The following is a 19,353-nucleotide window of genomic DNA, read 5'->3' on the forward strand; positions in this document are numbered from 1 at the left end:
GTCATGTTTTTCCCTGCAGAGCGATATTATTAGCTTCATGTGTGTTTCTCCCCCTACTTATAGTTGCAAAAAAAAAAAAAAAAAAAAAGACGGCAAGGGATTGTGTGAGATCAACACATCAAGCTTCTTATTCTTTTCCCTGTTTATTCCCCCCCCCTTTTTTTAAAAAAAAATTATTATTGACTGCAGTCCCTGATGATGTATTATGGGCAAGGTAGAAATTTGATCTTTATTGACGTTGCCACCTCTGGAAATAAAGAAAATGGATAAGAACAAAAATAGTAATTGGAAATAGCTCCAGTGGAGGGAACCTGTCATGAGATGAATTGATTCAGCAGTGGTGGCAGAAGTAGCGCTATTGATTGGGAGCCTTTAGTGAATTAAAAAGAGAGCCAGGTATCTAATATGCCTCTTTCTTTTCTTTGGAAACTATGGACGTGCGAGGGAATGAAACAAAGAAGTGGAAATTTACAGTTCTCTGGTTGGACAAAAAAAGATTCACAAAGAGGCACAACAAGATCGTCTCTGTCTCCTTTGGCACCTGATTTTTTAATAGTTAATGGGATCAGGACTTTTCCCTGTGGAGGCAAGATGATGATGATGATGATGAATCAGGGGCAGACGTTGTTTGAAGATGAATGTAAAAGCTGTAAATGCTGATTTTCAATTAGATATTGTTCTAGTTGAAAATGCTGCTGGGGAAGCCAACTAGGCTTCCCCAACAGCACCAAGCTGAGTCCTCGTCCCGATAAACCCCTTTTATTTAATTTACACTGAATTCCTCTCCAGCCAAAGTCTTTCCTCTCCCATGGTCTTTCAAGATAGTTCACAATTACCGACCTTGATCAGTCTTGGAGAGTGGCCAGGCTGATATCTTTCAGATGCCGCAATACTTGACAAGAATGCAGTAATGAACTAATTGTCTCCTGCAAACTCCATTCCCCTTTTGCTCCTCTTTTATTCCCTCTGGAAGGGGCCATTCATCGCCCACCTGTGGCCTTACTCCCAAGTCGACCCTTGTTCTTTAGCTGTTCTCTTTGTCTGGCAACTCTGTGCATGTGGACACTGGGAACAGGCTCCAGCTGTTCATCTGCCTCACTGATGTCTGGCAGCTGATAACAGGCATATGACTCTGTCCCCTCTTTGCCTCTGATGCAGAGCCCTCATCAGAGTCTTCCCAAGACTCCAGGACTGGCCCATGCTCCTCCCTAACCTCCTCACTGTCTGAATCTGCTGTCAGATCTGCTGGTGGGCCACAACAGATATTTTTTAAAAAATGTTTAAAATGGGATGCGGGTGCGATTAAAAAAAAACAAAAGTTTTAGGTCAAGAGCACACAACTTGAGATCTCAGGGCCACTTACATCTGTGAAAGCTTAGAATTGTAGGCTTGTAAAGTTGGAAAGGACTACAAGGATAATATAATTTATCCCTCTGCAGGAAACCAGTTAAACTATCCACAAGAAATGGCTTTCTATCTTCTTCTTCAAAGCCTTCAATGATGGAGAACCTACAATGTCCGCAAGACTATTCCATTATTATAGTCTTGACAATCTAACAAACAGTTATACAGATTATATATCATAAGTCTTCTTAAATTTTAATGAAATGTAGGCCGTTGCAACTTAAGCCTGTTACTTTTGGTCCTTGTTCCTGTGGCCATGGACAATAGCTCTTGATCATTTTCTTCCTTTTTCTACCAGCGCATGGATATCATGAACCCTGATCCTGTGGATACCAATGTGCCTCTCGGGGCCATTAACTCATGATATGATGCAGAAAAGGCATTAGCATGTCTCTCATCATGTGATCTGAATGGTACATCTTGCATCTGGCAAGTACACATCTTGACAACTTTCAATGACAAGAAATAATTGTGGATTCCATTCTTTTTCTGCAGATTGTTATGGATTTTAAACATCCTGATGGACGCACTGTTGCAGTGTTGCTGCCTCAGCGGAGTTTGCTAGTGATGTCTGGAGAATCCAGATACCTCTGGACCCATGGGTAAGAGCTGGTTTTTACCTTGCAGTCAAATAATTATAAATTGGCAATGTATAGTATAGTGAGACTTTATTTTTGTTAGCGGTCAATAACATAAACAACCTATTTAACTTGTTAAAGGTAAAGGTTCCCCTCGCACATATGTGCTAGTCATTCCCGACTCTAGTGGGTGGTGCTCATCTCCGTTTCAAAGGCGAAGAGCCAGCATTGTCCGAAGACGTCTCCATGGTCATGTGGCTGGCATGACTAAACGCCAAAGACGCACAGAACACTGTTACCTTCCCACCAAAGATGGTCCCTATTTTTCTACTTGTATTTGTTACGTGCTTTTGAACTGCTAGGTTGGCAGAAGCTGGGACAAGTAATGGGAGCTAACCCTGTTATGTGGCATTAGGGTTTCGAACCACTGAGCTGCCGACCTTTCAATTGACAAGCTCAATGTCTTAGCCACTGAGCCACCGCGTCCCTTTAATCCTGTTAGTAATATGCATAAAAGACATATCACCACCTTAAAGTATCATCTGAATTTTGATTGACTATATGAGCAATTATGAAGGAAGAGGTCTTATACATATGAAGCTCAGTTTTCTGTTCTGTTGACAACTAAAGAATTAAAAGTTTTCATACAGGACTTGTTTGTTGAGGCAGAAAACAAACAGTGATGCCACCTGGGTGAAGGTGCAAGTATTTAAGATAGATGACTTTTCTTAACCCTACCCTTCCTTCAAGGAGCCTCCTCAGATATACATTTCATTTTCACATTAACTCTGTGAGGTCGTGACTTTAATCATCTGCAAAGCTTTATGGCCGATGAATGATTTGAATTTGAATTTCCTTCAACCTAATTAAACCTATTAATCAGTAGAACACCTGGATTCCAGAGGGCATCAGAAAGAGAGCAGGATATGTTAGCAGTTCCCAGAAACCTTAAGAAGTAGGAAACTGATAGAATTAAAGCAGCCTCCCTCAGTTTAGTGGGAATAGTCATACTTAGCTGGAGTTGTTATTCCAACATTTAAAGACAGCAGTTTAAGAATAGTGAGCTAGGGGAATAAAGCAGATTATGTTGCATTGATAAATAACACTGAACTAGGAGTTTTTAAAGTAGACATTGCAAATGAGAAAAGCAAGCATCGATGATTTAGTCAGTTCTTGGGTTTTGGGTTTGTTTCTTTGTTTTTGTCAGCTTGTATCTAGAAAAAAAGTGGAACAGAAAAGCAGTCTAGAAATTGTAATTCTGGTAAACTGCATTTAAAAACAAGCTGGGATTTGCAAACTACAAAAAATCAGGAATTCATGTTCCTTTTTAATTGCTCCATACATCATGTCAAATTAAAGCAAAGTATTCACTTTGTGGCTTAATAAATTCTATGAACTTAGAATGTAGTAAATCTCATGGAAATCTAGCCTATAGGTAGTCCTCGACTTACCATTCATTCAGTGGCTATTCAAAGTTACAATGACATTGAAAAATGTGATTTACAACTAGCCTTGCACTTCCAATCAATGCAATATCCCCATAGTCACATGTTAGAAATAGGTTGTTTGTCATCCAACATGATTGCAATATTCTGGGATTTTGTGACCATCCTTTACAACCTTTCCCACTGACTTCCAGCAAGCAAAGTCAGTGGGGAAAGCCAGATTTGCTTAAAGACCACATGATTCACTTAACAACTGCAGTGATTTGCTTAATCATGGCAAAAAAAGGGGGGGCATAACATGGGTGCAATTCACCTTACCACCACCTTGCTTAACAACAGAAATTCTGGTTAATTCTGGTTAACAAATTCTGTTGTGGTTGTGAATCGAGGATTATTCTTAATACACATAAAATATTCATCAGTTTGGCCAGTTAATACCAGGGGTGAAATGCTCCCGGTTCGGACCAGATCACCCGATCCGGTAGCGATGGAGATGGGTGGTTCGGAGAACCGGTAGCAAAAATCCCTGCCCCCCCCATACCCAGCTGAGCCGCACGATCATCAGAGGCTTTTTTTTTACTTTTAAAAGCATTTTTTCTACAATCTCTTTGGCCTAAAAAATGCTTTTAAAAGTAAAAAAAAAAAAGAGTCTCTGATGATCGTGCGACTCAGCTGGGATCCTCAAAGGCTTTTAAAAGGCTCTGATGATCACAACTGAGTTGCCTGATCAGCAGATGCTTTTTTTCTTTTAGATGCCTCTGACGATCCAAGCTGAGTTGCCTCTGCCGATCAGGCAACTCAGCTTGGATCGTCAGAGACATTTAAAAGAAAAAAAGCCTCTGTTGATCAGGCAACTCAGCTGGGATCGTCAGAGCCTTTTGAAAGCATTTTTTTACAACCTCTTCGCCTACCCAGTCACATTACCACCCCCAACCAAGCCACGCTCACAGAACCGGTAGTAACAAATTTTAGATTTCACCACTGGTTAATACCCATTTTGCGAAAAGCAAAGATAATGCTTCTGAGATTAATGAAATGTGTACTTATTTGTGTTTGGTTTTGCTTTGCTCACCAGTTAGAGTCACCCATTATTTGTTCTCCAATAATATTTTTTTGGCCTTGCTGTAGCTCCTTTGACAAGGCTAAATTCAGGTTTTTAGCATAGACATTAATAACAGGCAGAAGGCTTATCTTATTGGAAATGAAATGCTGATGATCCTGAAGGTTGAAATTCTGGGGATTTTTCAATGCAAGCTGGTCTGTGCCAGGCCACGCTAGTTCCCAGAGGCAGATTCCACCCTGAGGTAGCTGATTATCAAACAGGATTATTCTAAGCCCCCTTAGTATTATTCAACATTCCCTCTTTCCTGCCTTCTTTAATATTTATTTATTTGTTTGTTTGTTTGTTTTAATTTGTATACCGCCGTTCTCCAGCAGGACTCAGGGCGATGAACAGCCAGAATAAAACAGAACATACAAAATTTAAAAACAGTTTAAAAATAATTAAATATTTTTGGCCGCAATTTAAAACAAACCCATATGAATATGAAATATGAAATAGATGCTTTGGAAATAGCTTTTTGCTGCTGCTTGCTTCCTGCCATCTCATCATCCTTGTACTGTCCTCTCAAGATTGTCTTCTTTTCATGATCCTCTCTTAAGTTCATACGTTATTTGCTATTCAGCGTGTATATATGCATATGAACATATTCCTATGAGGGAAGCCTTTTTATTTTTATTATATTAAAGAACTCTTTGGGGTGGAAAATCCCCAACTTGTTATATTAAAAAGCTATATAAGAAAGAGAAACAAGCTCTACACTAAACAGGATCAAAGAGAGAAAAATGGCAAAAAAAAAAAATGTAAAAATCAATAAATCTAAGATTTATTGCAAAAAAAAAACCCCACATCTGAATCTTGTCTGAGTCTATAGCAGATTTGGCAATACAACACTTTGCTATTGTAAGGAGGAAAAGCAGGATGCACCTGGACAATTAGGTTGACCTTCGATTTGTTGTGTGCTCTTGGAATTGCTTTACTTATGAGAAACCCCACTGGGGAGAATATTGCAATATAGCCCTTGCTCTTTTGATCCTAGAGACATCTAGTTTTTCTGCCTTCCTTCCTTCCTTTTTTTCCACATGCTGGCTCTTTTGATTCTTCTTTTGACTCTGGGTCTGCTCTGTAGGAACAAGAATGGTACTAAGCAGGAATGTCTTTGCAAGTGTTTTGCTTTTAATAGAAAGGCATCACTCTTCTATCGCCTTTGAAACATGAAGATGAACTTACAATTGAAGTTATGCTGCCTCAATATAGTGACGTCTGGAGAATCCAGATACCTTTTAAAGGTTTTAGCTTTAGAACTGTATGTGTGTGGACTTGTTTGGTCATGCCATTGATTGTTCGACATATGTATTACCGTGTTTTCCCAAAAATAAGCCCTTCCCCGAAAATAAGCCCTTCCGAAAAATAAGCCCTCCCCGAAAATATTTAAATGCATGCACAGTCGGTCCCCGCCATTTCCTCTGGTTAGGGTTAGGGAGACAGAGCTGGAAATCAGGTAAGACAGCAAGAGGAACCCCATCTTGCTCCACGCACCCCAAAATAATGAGACCTCCCCGAAAATAAGGCCAAGCGCTTATTTCAGGGTTCAAAAAAATCTAAGAAACACGGTATTATGAGAGACAGAGACAGGGAGAGAGGGAGAGAAAGAGAGAGAAAGAGAGAGGCGGGAGAGAGAGAAATCCTTTACTGAAGGAATTTCAGGCACAGCGAGTGTCATAGACTGGTCTCTAAATGCATCCAGAGGTGAGGAAGTATAGATGGAGGTCTTTGGAGACTTCAACATTGACCCTATGTCAGGTCTGCCATCTTCAGCTTGACACCTCGCTGGCATCCTGCCTTCAAAAGCTAGGGGAGAGGGGGCACTGGGGAGAACAAATGGGCAATAAACCTGCATTGGGATAGCACTGGGAAACTAGGGGGAATGACAGTTAAGGAAGACCAGGGATGTTTTGAACCAGTTTGTGCCAGTCTTCAAGGACACCAAAAAGCCTGGAGACGATCGGGAATGGAATGCTGATTGCTCCAAATACTGAATGTTCCTAAAACACCTAAACATCCACCCACTGACTGGAAATAGACTGGTCAAAAGGGGAGGGACAGATTGAGGGGAAAAGCCTGTATTCTTTAGTGCGGGAAATTTAGTTCTAGCCTGACTCTACTGCAAACAGCACCCTTTAGTAAAAAAAACCTATCACTTCAAACCAGTGGTGGGTTTCAACATTTTTTACTACCGGTTCTGTGGGTGTGGCTTGGTGGGCATGGCATGGCTTGGTGGGTGTGGCAGGGGAAGGATACTGCAAAATCTCCATTCCCATCCCACTCCAGGGGAAGGATACTGCAAAATCCCCATTTCCTCCCGATCAGCTGGGACTCGGGAGGCAGAGAATAGATGGGGGCGGGGCCAGTCAGAATTTTTACTACCGATTCTCCAAACTACTCAAAATTTCTGCTACCTGTTCTCCAGAACTGGTCAGAACCTGCTGAAACTCACCTCTGCTTCAAACCAAATGGAGTCGAGGGTCTTTCTTTTCTAAGGGAGCGATCCAGCTGAGACAGGACTGACACACTTATCTTATTTTGATGCACATGTATGGTGCTCCCTAAGGCTAGCATTAACACCAATAGCAAGAGCATTTAGGCATGTGTATTGCCCTATACCACTTTGCGGCACTCTCTGGGTGGTTTACAATGTCGAAACATTATACGGATAGTTCTCGCCTTACAACAGTTCATTTAGTGATCCTTCAAAGTTACACCGGCACTGAAAAAAGTGACCTATGACCATATTTCATACTTATGACCTTTGCGGCATCCCCATGGTCACATGGTTTACATTTGGATACTTGACAATTGCCTCACATTTATGACGTTTGCAGTGTCCCAGAGTCATGTGATACCCTTTTGCCCTCCTTCTGACAAGCAAAGTCAATGGCGAAACCAGATTCACTTAACAACCGTGTTACTAATTTAAGAACTGCAGTGATTCACTTAACAAATGTGGCGAGAAAAGTCGTAAAATGGCGCAAACCTCACTGAACAATTTTTTCACTTAGCAACATAAATTGTGGTCGTAGGTTGAGGACTACCTGTATGTATATTGCTCACAACCACCTGGGTCCTCATCTTTCCGACTTCGGAAGGGTGGATGGCTATGTCAACCTTGAGCCCCCATCAGCATCGAACTCCAGACTGTGGGCAGAATACTGCACTGTAACCACCGCGCAATAACAACATTGTGGTATATATATGCGTTGGACCTATTGAAAGGGCAGAGAGAACAGGGCAGAGAGAGTGTGTGTTTGGGGCTTTCTGTGGCTCCTTATTGTGAGTAGATCACTTCTTTTTGAGGTTAATATTGGTCTTAGCAGACGCTACTTGAAAACCCTTTAGAATCATCCATCTTCCATGTCTTACAGAATGTAAGATTTCCACTGCTCTGGGGAATGATCCTCTTGAAGGCTTTTTGATATTACAGAGCTTTCAAAGCCCTGAATGCTCTTAATGAAATGTGCAGTATCGGATTATAATTATTATTATTTACTGTCATCAGGTGGCAAAATAGGTATTATTCAGTGGTGGGTTCCTCCCAGTTCGGCCTGGTTCCACCGAGCTGGTAGCGGTGACAATATAACTTCACCGAATTGGTTCTGCCCCCCCACCCCCCTACCCCCCGCCCCCCACGTTATTCTTACCTTTTATTTGGCCCCACCCCAATCTATTGCTGCCTCCTGAGTCCCAGCTGATCTGCTAGAAGGAAAAAAGCTGTTTAAACTCTTGGGGGGGGGGGCTTCAAAGGGCCGCCCTACAGCTGATCAGTGTTAAAAGGCAGTGTGCTGGTAGACCGATGTCTCCAAAAACAAATGAGTAGAGTGGTGCCTGGAGAAATAAATGGGTAGACCAGTGCCTGCAAAAACAAATGAGTAGACCGGTACAGCTCTGCAAGCAGTTAAAAGCCTGGTAGACCAGTATCTCTACTAAATCCTAAAGAATTGTCACATGACCATCAAGCTATGCCCACAAAATAAGCCACGCCCACAGAACTGGTAGTAAAAAATTTTAGAACCCACCCCTGGTATTATTGTATACTACATACAATTCTATGTGTAATATATATTTTAACATCATAATATCTTATATGAGTCCATCCAGCAGTAATATCATTTTACCATATAATGGAGAGTGTCATTAAGCACTCTGTCAAAGACTGTGTGATATATTAGTCTCAGTCTTCTCCTTCTCCTAAGCTAGTATCTCTATTAAAGGAGATAAGATTAGTCCAGAATGATTTGTTTGTTACAAAACCCTGTTAATTGAAGCATGCTTATCCAAATCTCCATAGCTGTGCAGCTTTGATAATGTTTTTGAAGATCTTGCCCAATATAGATAAAAAAGTAACACAACTGTTGTTTCCCAGCTCTTCCTCCTTCACTTTTTCAAAGATTGGGATTTCAAGAGTGATTCTGTGATTATCTCCTTCAGTATCCTAGGACAGGGGTCTCCAACCTTGGCAACTTTAAGACTTGTGGACTTCAATTCCCAGAATTTGCTGGCTGAGGAATCCTGGGAGTTGAAGTCACAAGCCTTAAAGTTGCCAAGGTTGGAGACCCCTGTCCTAGGACCTATTCCTTCTAGTTCTACTTAAATTAATTTCAGTTAGCTAATTTCTCTCTTATCTTTTCCTTATCAATCTCAAGCCATGGTTCCTTCCTTGAGTGGCATCACCCTGAACTGGTACAGCTTCGTTTTCCTTCTGAGAAGACAGATGCAAAACATTTTTTTATTTATATATGAAATTCAGAGATTGCCTACCTCAGTCACAGAGCAACTCTGGGTGGTACACAATTAAAAACATAAAAAAAACATATAAAATATTATATTTCAATAAAGGGAGGCAGTTAAAACAAGGATAAAATATTCTTGAGTTACATTAAGTTCAGCCTTGTTATCATCACCTATTACCATTTCACCATTTTCTCCTTGTAGTGGTCCTGTACTCTTTTTCGTTTTCTTTCTATTTCTAATATACCCAAATAATATGTCTTTTTGATTTTGGTATCACTTGCAAGCTTTAACTTTTTCAGAGCTTTAACTTTTTTTTTTTTTTTTGACAGACTTCTTACCATTTCTGGATATGATTTTGTATTCTCCTTCTGTTATGTTTAGCTATTTCTATATCCTATACATATCTTTGTTAATATATGTTATCTATATGTAAAAGATACCACTCACTCATCATGAAATTTCCAGAACGGTAAAGCCTACAAACGTGAAATTTGGCACGTATGTTCCTCTTAGCTTCTAGGTTCTCGCTAAGAAAGGATTTTTCGAAATAACCATCAGATCATTAGTATTTCATATACAGTATTATATTCACAAGCTCTGATGCTAAGGAGCTAGACTTTCTACACCCCCTCCCCACCTGAAAAGAACTCTGTTCCAATTGCCAGTTGCCTTAGATTAACACACTCTGATGCTACCCCTTTGCTAAACTGGGCATGGGTGTGGCCAGTGCGTGACTCATCCGGCTTGCGGGCTGGGACATTCTATTCCCTCTCCTCCTCTGTTCCAACTGCCAATTGCCTTATATATTAACACGCTCTGATGCTACGGAGTTACACATTCTACATTAGGTTTCAGGCTTTAAGTGTCAATTTATCACGCCCGATCATATAGTTTTGTAGTGAAGCACGGGCGTCCAGCTAGTTATTGTATATTTTTAATTAACATTTGTTTTACTTGAGTTAAATGTTTTATTGTTATATGGGATATGGAAAGCTCAAAGATTCAGGAACAGATTATGAAGTTTTTCAGAACTTTTTTTTCTTGAAATTAATGGGGTTTTGCACATCCCTTTTGTTGTAACACTTTTAATATCTATCTTCTATTTAATATCAAGCTCTGAAATCTAAATCTAAATATTCCCTATTTTGTCCTTGTTATGGTACGATAAGTGGATTTTTCTGCTACTTCTGTATACAAATGGGATCAAAGGTTTTGTTATGATTTACTTAGCTATCATTCCCTTTCTGTCATTATTCTTGTTTGGGCTACTGCCCTTTGACACTGACCACCTGAATTAATTGGGAGGAAGAATTAGTGGTAGATAGAAAAGATTCTGTCTTTGCTGAAATTGTTCTGAATAGTCATATTCTTCAATGTTTTACACTCTAGCTTAAAACATGTGTGCCAAAATGTGATATTTATGAAATATAAAAAAAGGAGTGAAATCCTGACCTCTGTTTTATTTTAAAGCATTACACCAAGGAAATTTGACGTTGTTCAAGCATCAGAAGGAGAGACTGTTGGAAGCATCACTGCTGACATCAGAAAGTTAACCTTAAACAAAAGGGGAAAGAGAATATCTTTCACTTTCCGGAAAATAAAGAGAACTCCTTGTTGCTGCTGTAAGTATTGTGCTGCATGCAATTTGAGCCTCTTTCAGTGGGAATCTTTTTCAAAACAGTGTGATTTTCAGTAATCATTTTAACTTTCGAAAACAGCAAGTATGTGTCCCTATTGCAGAATTTTATTTAAAAAAATTCCACCCATCTAATCATAGAATTGATACTGAATTAAGACATGTCTGATTATTTGTGAGTTACATCATAGCCTATCTTTACTACAGTATGCTACCTATATAGTCATCCACCTCAGAGGTGACTTTATACCAGGGGTGTCAAACTCGCGGCCTACAGGCCGGATGCGTCACATGCTGGCCACGCCCACCCCCATTTTAGCGAAGGGAAGAAAAGTCATGATACGTCACGTGACGACAACATGACGACACGAGTTTGACACCCCTGCTTTAGACAGTCTGCAGAGGGTTAAAATAAAACAACATGATTATTAAAATAATTACCCAAAATAGTAACCGAAGAGTTCAGTAGTAACATAATACAGATCCAGTGACTAAAAGTCATAATTCCTTTTTCAATCAGTGATGATAAAAACAAGATAGATCTACCCACAAAGCTGGTTTAAAATTCCATCAGCTGATAACGCCTGAGGAAACATTCAGAACTTTTAATACCAAGAGTTCTAAAATTCTGGAGAACTAGAAAGCTACTTTTCTATTTTATTAGTTCTTAGCTCGGGGGTTCCTACGCTCTTTGTCCTGATGGACTCATTTTTTTATTTTTAGAACTCAAAATGGCGTTCCTAAGGCTGTGTATTTTCCTCATAATGGCAACTTTATGGGATGGGTTGGTCTGAGAGAGAGAGAGAGAGAGAGAGAGAGCACCTGGCCCAAAGTCACGCAGCCAGCTTCCATACCTAAGAATGAACTAGAACGCATAATTTTGGTTTCAGCATTTTAATCTCTCTAATTTATCGTGAATATGTAAGAAGTCCTCAATTTGTGGCTGTTCGCTTAACAAAGTTACAACCTATTTGATAAAGGGGAACTCATGACCCAGGTCTGAGGTTCCGATGGTTGCTCCTTTCCCGCCCCCCCCAAGTGGTTAAGTGATGGCACATTGCTCAGCAATGTGGCGTCATTTATGGATGTTTGCAGCATCCAAGGTCACGTGATCACATTTTATGAGGGTTTTACTGAAAATTGGCATTTACCACTAGTTTTTGCAAAGCCATGCCATAGCAAACAATGGGTTATGACTTATGATCGAAATGGACAGGCACCATTATGGCCATAACTCGAGGACTACCTGTATAAAGGAGAATCTATTATAAATCAATACTTCTGCTGCCTGCCGGCTGCCTGCAATTTGGCAGTTCAAATCTCACCAGGCTCAAGGTTGACTCAGCCTTCCATCCTTCCAAGGTCGGTAAAATGAGGACCCAAAATTTTTGGGGGGCAATAGGCTGACTCTGTAAACTGCTTAGAGAGGGCTGTAAAGTGGTGTATAAGTTAAATATTGCTATTCTCAACCTTGGCAAGGTGAAGATATCAGGGCTTCAACTCCCAGAATTCCCCAGCCAGTCAAGTTGGCTAGAGAATTCTGGGAGTTGAAGTCCAGACGTCTTCATTTTGCCAAGGTTGAGAAACACTGTTATAAATGTTCTCAGAGAAAGGCTGTCAGGGAGGGATCTCCGAACTTGCTTTAAGATTATGGACTTCAATTCCCAGAATTCCCTAGCCAGTCTGGGCAGCTGCCTTGAGGGAAATTACTAAGCATCACCCCCAGAAGGTTTCCACTGCCCTTTTTCTGCACAGATGGCACATTTCCAAGAAAGCTGAAAGGCCAACTCTCCATCCTTTCTATCTTCCAAGAAATGTAGATGAGGCTATAAGTTGGTACTTTGCTTTCCAGCATATTAACTCCCTATAATAGAAGTTAAATGGATGCTATATGAATGTAAAAAAAAACAAAACACAGTTTGTTTAGCATGGTCACTTGTAACAAGTGTCTCGAGATAATAGCTTTGTTTTCCTCTATCAAATCATGTACATGAGATTCACAGCCAGATTTCTTATGTTTATTTTTGGGATGGTACATTAGGCTACTGATGAAAAATTTTGTATGGAAATAAATGGTTTATGTTGAAAAACACTGTATAGAGTCTGGGCCATTAAGACTGGTGTCACTGTGGTGTCATTATACATAATTATTAGCCTAGACAATAAAGGTCAGCTTTTTCTCCACATAATTCTGTCTCTGTTGTTTGGCCTTGTATAAACTGACTAGGAATTCTGGGTGTTAAAATCCTAACATGGCTGATTTAGTACCAGGTTACAAAAAGCAAAGAAAAACATGGTTTGCCTTCATTGTGGCTTTCTCTCTTCCTTCAGTCTAAAAGCTCTGAAAACCTTGGATGAAATGCAAGAAATAAATAATCCCCTTATCTCAGTGACCATTTTTTCTAATTAACTTTTCTTTTAAAAAAATGAGTGCATGGGTAACTAAACTATGATTAATATTGACATTTATAAATGCTAGGAATCAGAGAAAATAAACAGGCAGGCAGAGGGGATTCTTTGGGCTCTCAGAGAAGGGACTTCTCTTCAAATGAAACCCTTTGATGTCTCCAGAAAGGCCATTCCAGAAGGTTCTAAGGTGTCGACCGACAGGGGTTGGCAACCTTAAACACTCAAAGAGCCATTTGGACCCATTTCCCACAGAAAAGAAAACACCGGGAGCCACAAAACCCTTCCCGTGCCTGACTATTTCTTGAGCGGCCACAAAACTAGCATATGTAGTTGAATTAAATGTTCTGTTTTCTTCCGAAACTTTTCTTTTCTTGGATTTTTCCATGGTTGGCCCACCGGGGGTTGAAAAACTCAATAAATCACATGCTTGCGGGTGTCACACATTGGCGGTTGTGACGCATATTTTGAGTGACAGGGAGCCTCAGCAGAGCGATGAAAGGGCCACATGCGGCTCCAGAGCCGCAGGTTGCTGACCTCTGTGCTAGAAGATGACAGGGATCTGGAAGTAGAAAAGAGGAGGGAGCTCCAAAATACAAGTGTCCAGTAGATGGCAGCACCAAACTAACGTTGGCCATTCTCAAACAGGCTAAAAAGTTGGATCTGTCTAGTCCTTGGGCAGGGAAACAACAGAAGATACTAGAATTGTAGTCTAAGAAGTTGAAAAATATCAGCTGAGAAATTGAAAAATATCCTTGAGGAATGTAATGACAAGCTTCGTCCATATTGTTGGCTGGATAAATGTGTGAATGCCACCAGCCTGACATTTTTATTTGTTACTATATTAATAGAGAAATGCTTGGATAGATTGGATCCTGGCCATATCATTTACTGCATATTATTCCTGGAATATGATTTTCATTGCAGCTAATTCACAATAAATCACTTATTTACTCTTATAGCAGGGCTAAGCATATTTCTAATTTTGGGAGCATATTGTAGGCACTTTCCCTAAAAGGTGTGGTCAGTTTCATTACCAATTACCGAGAATAACAATCTGGTGATATTATTCTCTAATTTCCTCTTCGTCTCCTAGATTTGTATGTCCTGCAATATTTTCAGTTTCTAAAAATGCCTAAGACATTTGAGGTTCAGAGGCAAATAAAAAGTTTTTAGCCCGTTGGCTAAAAGTATATATATTGTGTTTAACTTATAAAAGACTATTAGGTGGGACAGGAAGTTTGGTAGCTGCCAAGAGAAATATCTACAGACTAGTTGCTTACTCCATTCCTGTTTCATAATGTTCCAGTTAGTGATGACTACCTTTTGAACATGGCAAAATTTCTAATTTAAGAGGAGGAGGTCTGTTCATAAGCAACAGACTGGGGGCTGGCATTTTTATTATTGAACTATGGGTGAGCCGCTCTTAACAACTGTTCAAATTTATTGTGGTGCTGAACAATTGGTAGTTACAACTGGTTCTCGTACATATATTGGTTGAAGTGTCCTGCAGTCATGTGATCACCATTTATGACGTCTTTTCTGGGTTCCTACGAGCAAAGCTCGTAGAAGACAGCAGGAGGTTGCAAAAGGCAACCACATGACGTCCTCACTTACCAACAGTGCAGGATTCACTTAATGTCAGCAATGCCTTAATTTTTTTGCAAAGCAGCACGATCATGTGATGTCATGCTTTACAAATGCATCACTCAGCAACAGAAAGTCCGGTCCCAACAATAGCTGTTGTTAACCCAGGGCTATTTGTAATTAAATTTTGCAATAAAAATTAACATTGAAATTTGCAGTTCGATTTGCGACTGTCTGTATTCTCTCCGTTAAAAAAAACAAAAAGATTGTTCTGGGTCTAAAACTTAGCAATTAAACTGATAAGAACAGATACTACACTTGATCTTAGCCAAAATTGTTCAACCAAAATGCTGGAGATGTGATTGCTTAGATGCCACATATTACCATATGTGGTGGACCTGTAAGAAAGTCAAGGCTTTTTGGATAAAAATCTGGTGGGTTATGCAAAATGTTTTGAAGAAAAAACTTCAGTTTTCTCCGCAATTGTTCTTATTGGGTATAGTTAAGGGTTTTACATTGGGTGAAACAAAGCTGATATTGTATATGGTGACAGCAGCGAAATTATTGATAGGTCAATATTGGAAAAATGATGCTATGCCTACTATTGAAGAATGGACTTTGAAGATGGCCAGTTTTGCAGAGATGGCGAAGATTTCAGCATATTTAAAAGACCGAACTCAAGAGACTTATGTATGGGAGTGGAAAAAGTGGATAGATTACGTACAGAATAAATATCAAACTAGGAAATATCAGATAGCTTTTAGCTGAATGTGTTATGTAGAGATAGATTAATTGAGTTCTATGTAGTTATAAATACTACACAGGGGGTGGAGGGGTTTAAGTTTCATAAAATGTATTTTTGATTAGGATTTTATTCTGAGGAAGTCTTGGGGGGAAAAGGGGAGGGTTAGGGAGGGTTTGGGGGGGAAATTGGGGAGAAAATGTATTTGTAAAACTTTTTAAATAAAATAAATAAATAAATAAAACTTAGCAATTAAAAATAAACCTATCTTCTACCTTTCTTCTCCCAATCTCCTTCCTCCAGCATTTCCTTCCGTATGCGACAGTCAGCATAAAGAGAGGGCGCCCTCGTTTCACAATAGCGACAAAGACGCCTCTGTGCTAGAACAGAAGTATGTCCACGAAGTGTATGAAGACATTGCCAGACATTTCAGCAACACCAGGCATAGTCCGTGGCCACAAGTGGTCGAGTTCCTTAAAGGCTTGCCACGTGGGGCTGTTGTGGCTGATGTTGGCTGTGGCAATGGAAAGTACCTAGGCCTCCGCAAAGACTTGTATATGGTAAGATGATATTTGGTTTGCATTTCTGCAAGCTTTGTTTATGTGAATGAAGGCAAATAATACGTGTCCCAGGATAATGTTGCAGGATCCAGTCAGGGTCAGTCACCAGGACCAGAGATTTAGTCTTCCGAGATAGTGGAAGTTCTCCCTACCAGAATGTGTTTGTTTATATGCTACATTTACCGTATTTTTCTGGGAGTATAAGACACACTTTTTTCCCTCCTAAAAGAGGGGAAAAAAAAAGAGGCTGAAAATTTGGGTGCGTGTTATATTCCGAATGTAAACCCGCCCACCTGCCGGCCCCTACCCTTCAGCCTCCGCGTGACCTCTTTCTGCCTGCAGAGATTGCTACCGACAATGGCTTGTGTTTTGGGGCTCCGCATGTCGTGTTTTCAGCCACCAAATGCTCCGTTTGAGAGCCCTTCAAGGCTGCGGGGATCGCCAAAGCACATCGCCTCCAATCGCCATTCGAAAACACAATGTGTTTAGAGGCTGAAAATGTGACGCTGGAGCTCCCTCCGACGATCAGCTGTGCTTTTGAAGCTGTCTTTCAGCCCCAACGCAAGTGAAGCAATCTTCCGTGCTTTGCCTGCTTTTCTAATTGCTGCTCCCTCCGATGATCAGCTGTGCTTTAGAAGCTGTTTTTTTAGCCCCAACCAGCCCCAACCTCAAAACCAGCAAGCGAATTAATGTGCTGAAGCTGACCAGGCAAGGACGCTAGCCAGATGAATATCTGGTAGGCAGAATTTTTTCCCCCTATTTTCCTCCCCAAATACTAAGATGCCTCTTATACTCCAAAAAATACGGTATATGCCATTTTCATTTTAGAACAGGTAATCACTTTTAGTTGTTGGCGTCCTTACGGGCATCCCACCAAATTATAGCAATTTACTCTTTTGCTTTAGAGGCAAGAAACAGATGAAAATTTATAGTGAAATCCATAAATAATCAAAACACATCTGAACTGAATAAATCTTCAGAGAACCTTTACAAGTTGTTTCAGTGCTTAAACCAACCAGCTGCAAAATAATTTTGGCTAAGTTAGATATATGAAAAATCCCCTAAATCTTTTATTATGGGAGACTGTAAAAGAGGACAGGTAGTCCTCAACTTACAACCATTTGATTAGTGACCTTTCAAAGTTACAACAGCAAAAAAAAAAGTGACTTATGACACTTTTGACACTTACGACAGTTGCAGCACCCCTGGTAACATCATCAAAATTTGGATGCCTGGCAACTGGCATGTATTTATGATGGTTGCAATGACAAGGATCAAAAGGTCATGTGATCACCTTTTACAACCTTCTGATAAGCAACTGGGGAAGCCAGATTCATTTAACAACTGCAGTGCTTCGCTTAATAGTTAAGAAAGATCATAAAATGGGGCAGAACTCACTTAACAACTGTCTTGCTTAGCAGCCGAAATTTTGAGCTTAATTGTGGTTGTACGTTGAGGACTAACTGTACTGAGTTGGCCTTGAAGAAGGTATCAGCAACTATTAAATAGACATAGCTTAGCCCCAAAAGGTAAGGAAAAGAAACTGAATATTGACCAGCCTTGATTCTCTTTGGTTCAAGATCAGGAAAATATAATCTTTGCCAGGCCTTTAAGATTATATTACTATACGCTTTAATAATAAAGTGGAATTCCATCGTTCTTATAGTTTCTGTCTCCTGACCTGGCCGACTTGACTGATACATACCTGTAGTATGCTTTTAAATCTAAACATACATAGTCCTGGATAGGATTTTAGACCTATTCTTAATATTAGATTGCACAGTTCCTAGCAAGGAATTTTCTGACTATGTTTACCAATCCCATTTGTTTTCTTTCTATGGCAGGGATGTCAAACTCGAGGCCTGTGGGCAGGATCCGACCCGCGGGGTGCTTAGATCTGGGAACAGAGTAGGACCGGCCCACGGTGCCTCTGCCAGCAAAAATGGAGCTCGGGAAGGCCACGTGCGGCTGTCCCAAGCACCGTTTTCGCTGGCAGAGGGTTGCAGGAGGCTGTCGCAGCCAAAAACGGAGCTCGGGAGCCCATTTTTGCTAGCAGACGACTTGGGCCACCACAGGTGCCTCCAACAAAAGTGATGTTGAGCTGGCCACGCCCACCTTGGACCCCTGAGGGCAAACAAAACCCTGATGCGGCCCTCAATGAAATCAAGTTTGACATCCCTGTTCTATGGCTTTCACTTTTCCCTTTGAGTGTGTCTGAAATGGCTACCTTCCATTTTCATAGAATAAATCAGGCCACTACAAAAAGAATAGATAATAGAATAAATCAAACCACAGTCTGGTTTACTGTGTCCAGATTCGTATTAGTTGTAATATCAAATAATGTCTGCTGGAAGCATCATGTAATCATATCCCAAAAAGTCAAGAAAATATGAGAGCATAGATAGTGAAGCAATAGGTTTTCAATCTACATCCAAAGATTAAAACCACAGGAGAATTAGCTTAGCTTCAGACTAATTGTTTTTTTACAATTGCTGTTCAAAGCGATAGGCTTGATGGATTGTAATCTGTAAAGCAAAAGTATTACCTTCCCTGGTTTCTCTTAAGTTTATCCTGCCTATCAGGTCATAGTTTAAAAGGTTTTAGTTGTTCGTTGCCACATCGCCCAAACCAAATATTGATTGTGGGGCCATATGTTAAAGTCATTACCGTCTAGGCGTAAGAGGTTAGGTCCATGTGGTGGGTATAATCAGGAAATTACATCATCCTCAGAAGTATATACAATTAATTAATGTGAAGTAATTAAAACGATAGCATTTTAGGAGCTAGATGAAATTACTTTCAGTTAGGGGCTGCTGAAGCTGAATAATTGTTTTACTGAACTGCAGGTTGCAACTCCCTTAAGTCATTTTCCATAAAGCCTCTGCCAATTTCAGATGATTATTGGATCTTTTCAGATAGGAAGTTATAAAGGACTTCTTGTTGCAGCTGAACATTTTCTGATCATCAGGTTCTACTGACTTGAAACAAATAAGAAACCCCTGATATCTTGAAATGCACAATAATTATTTTGCTTTTGATGTTTCAGACTTAACATGGTTACCAAATTATTTATTATTGTTTCTTTATTGGTTCGATTTATATGCCGCCCTTTTCCGGAGACTCAGGGCGGCTTATAATGCGTTAAGC

The 19,353-nt window shown here is 40.2% G+C and overlaps 1 protein-coding gene and 1 pseudogene across 2 annotated transcripts in view; one reads left to right on the forward strand and one right to left on the reverse strand.

Annotated features, from left to right (window-relative positions):
* ALKBH8 (alkB homolog 8, tRNA methyltransferase) overlaps positions 1–19,353 on the forward strand; it is a 61,187-nt gene that overhangs the window by 25,691 nt on the left and 16,143 nt on the right. For both annotated transcript variants that reach the window (XM_070943941.1, XM_070943942.1), the window contains exons 8-10: positions 1,900–2,006; positions 10,746–10,897; positions 15,950–16,206. In XM_070943941.1, the coding sequence (XP_070800042.1) occupies positions 1,900–2,006; positions 10,746–10,897; positions 15,950–16,206 (516 nt within the window). The remainder of the gene's footprint in view (positions 1–1,899; positions 2,007–10,745; positions 10,898–15,949; positions 16,207–19,353) is intronic.
* LOC139317320 (U2 spliceosomal RNA) lies at positions 15,139–15,267 on the reverse strand (annotated as a pseudogene).

Source organism: Pituophis catenifer, unplaced genomic scaffold (assembly GCF_029215685.1).
Source record: "Pituophis catenifer annectens isolate HBS135680 unplaced genomic scaffold, rPitCat1.0.hap2 SCAF_4, whole genome shotgun sequence".
In the NCBI taxonomy this organism is placed as follows: Eukaryota; Metazoa; Chordata; class Lepidosauria; order Squamata; family Colubridae; genus Pituophis; species Pituophis catenifer.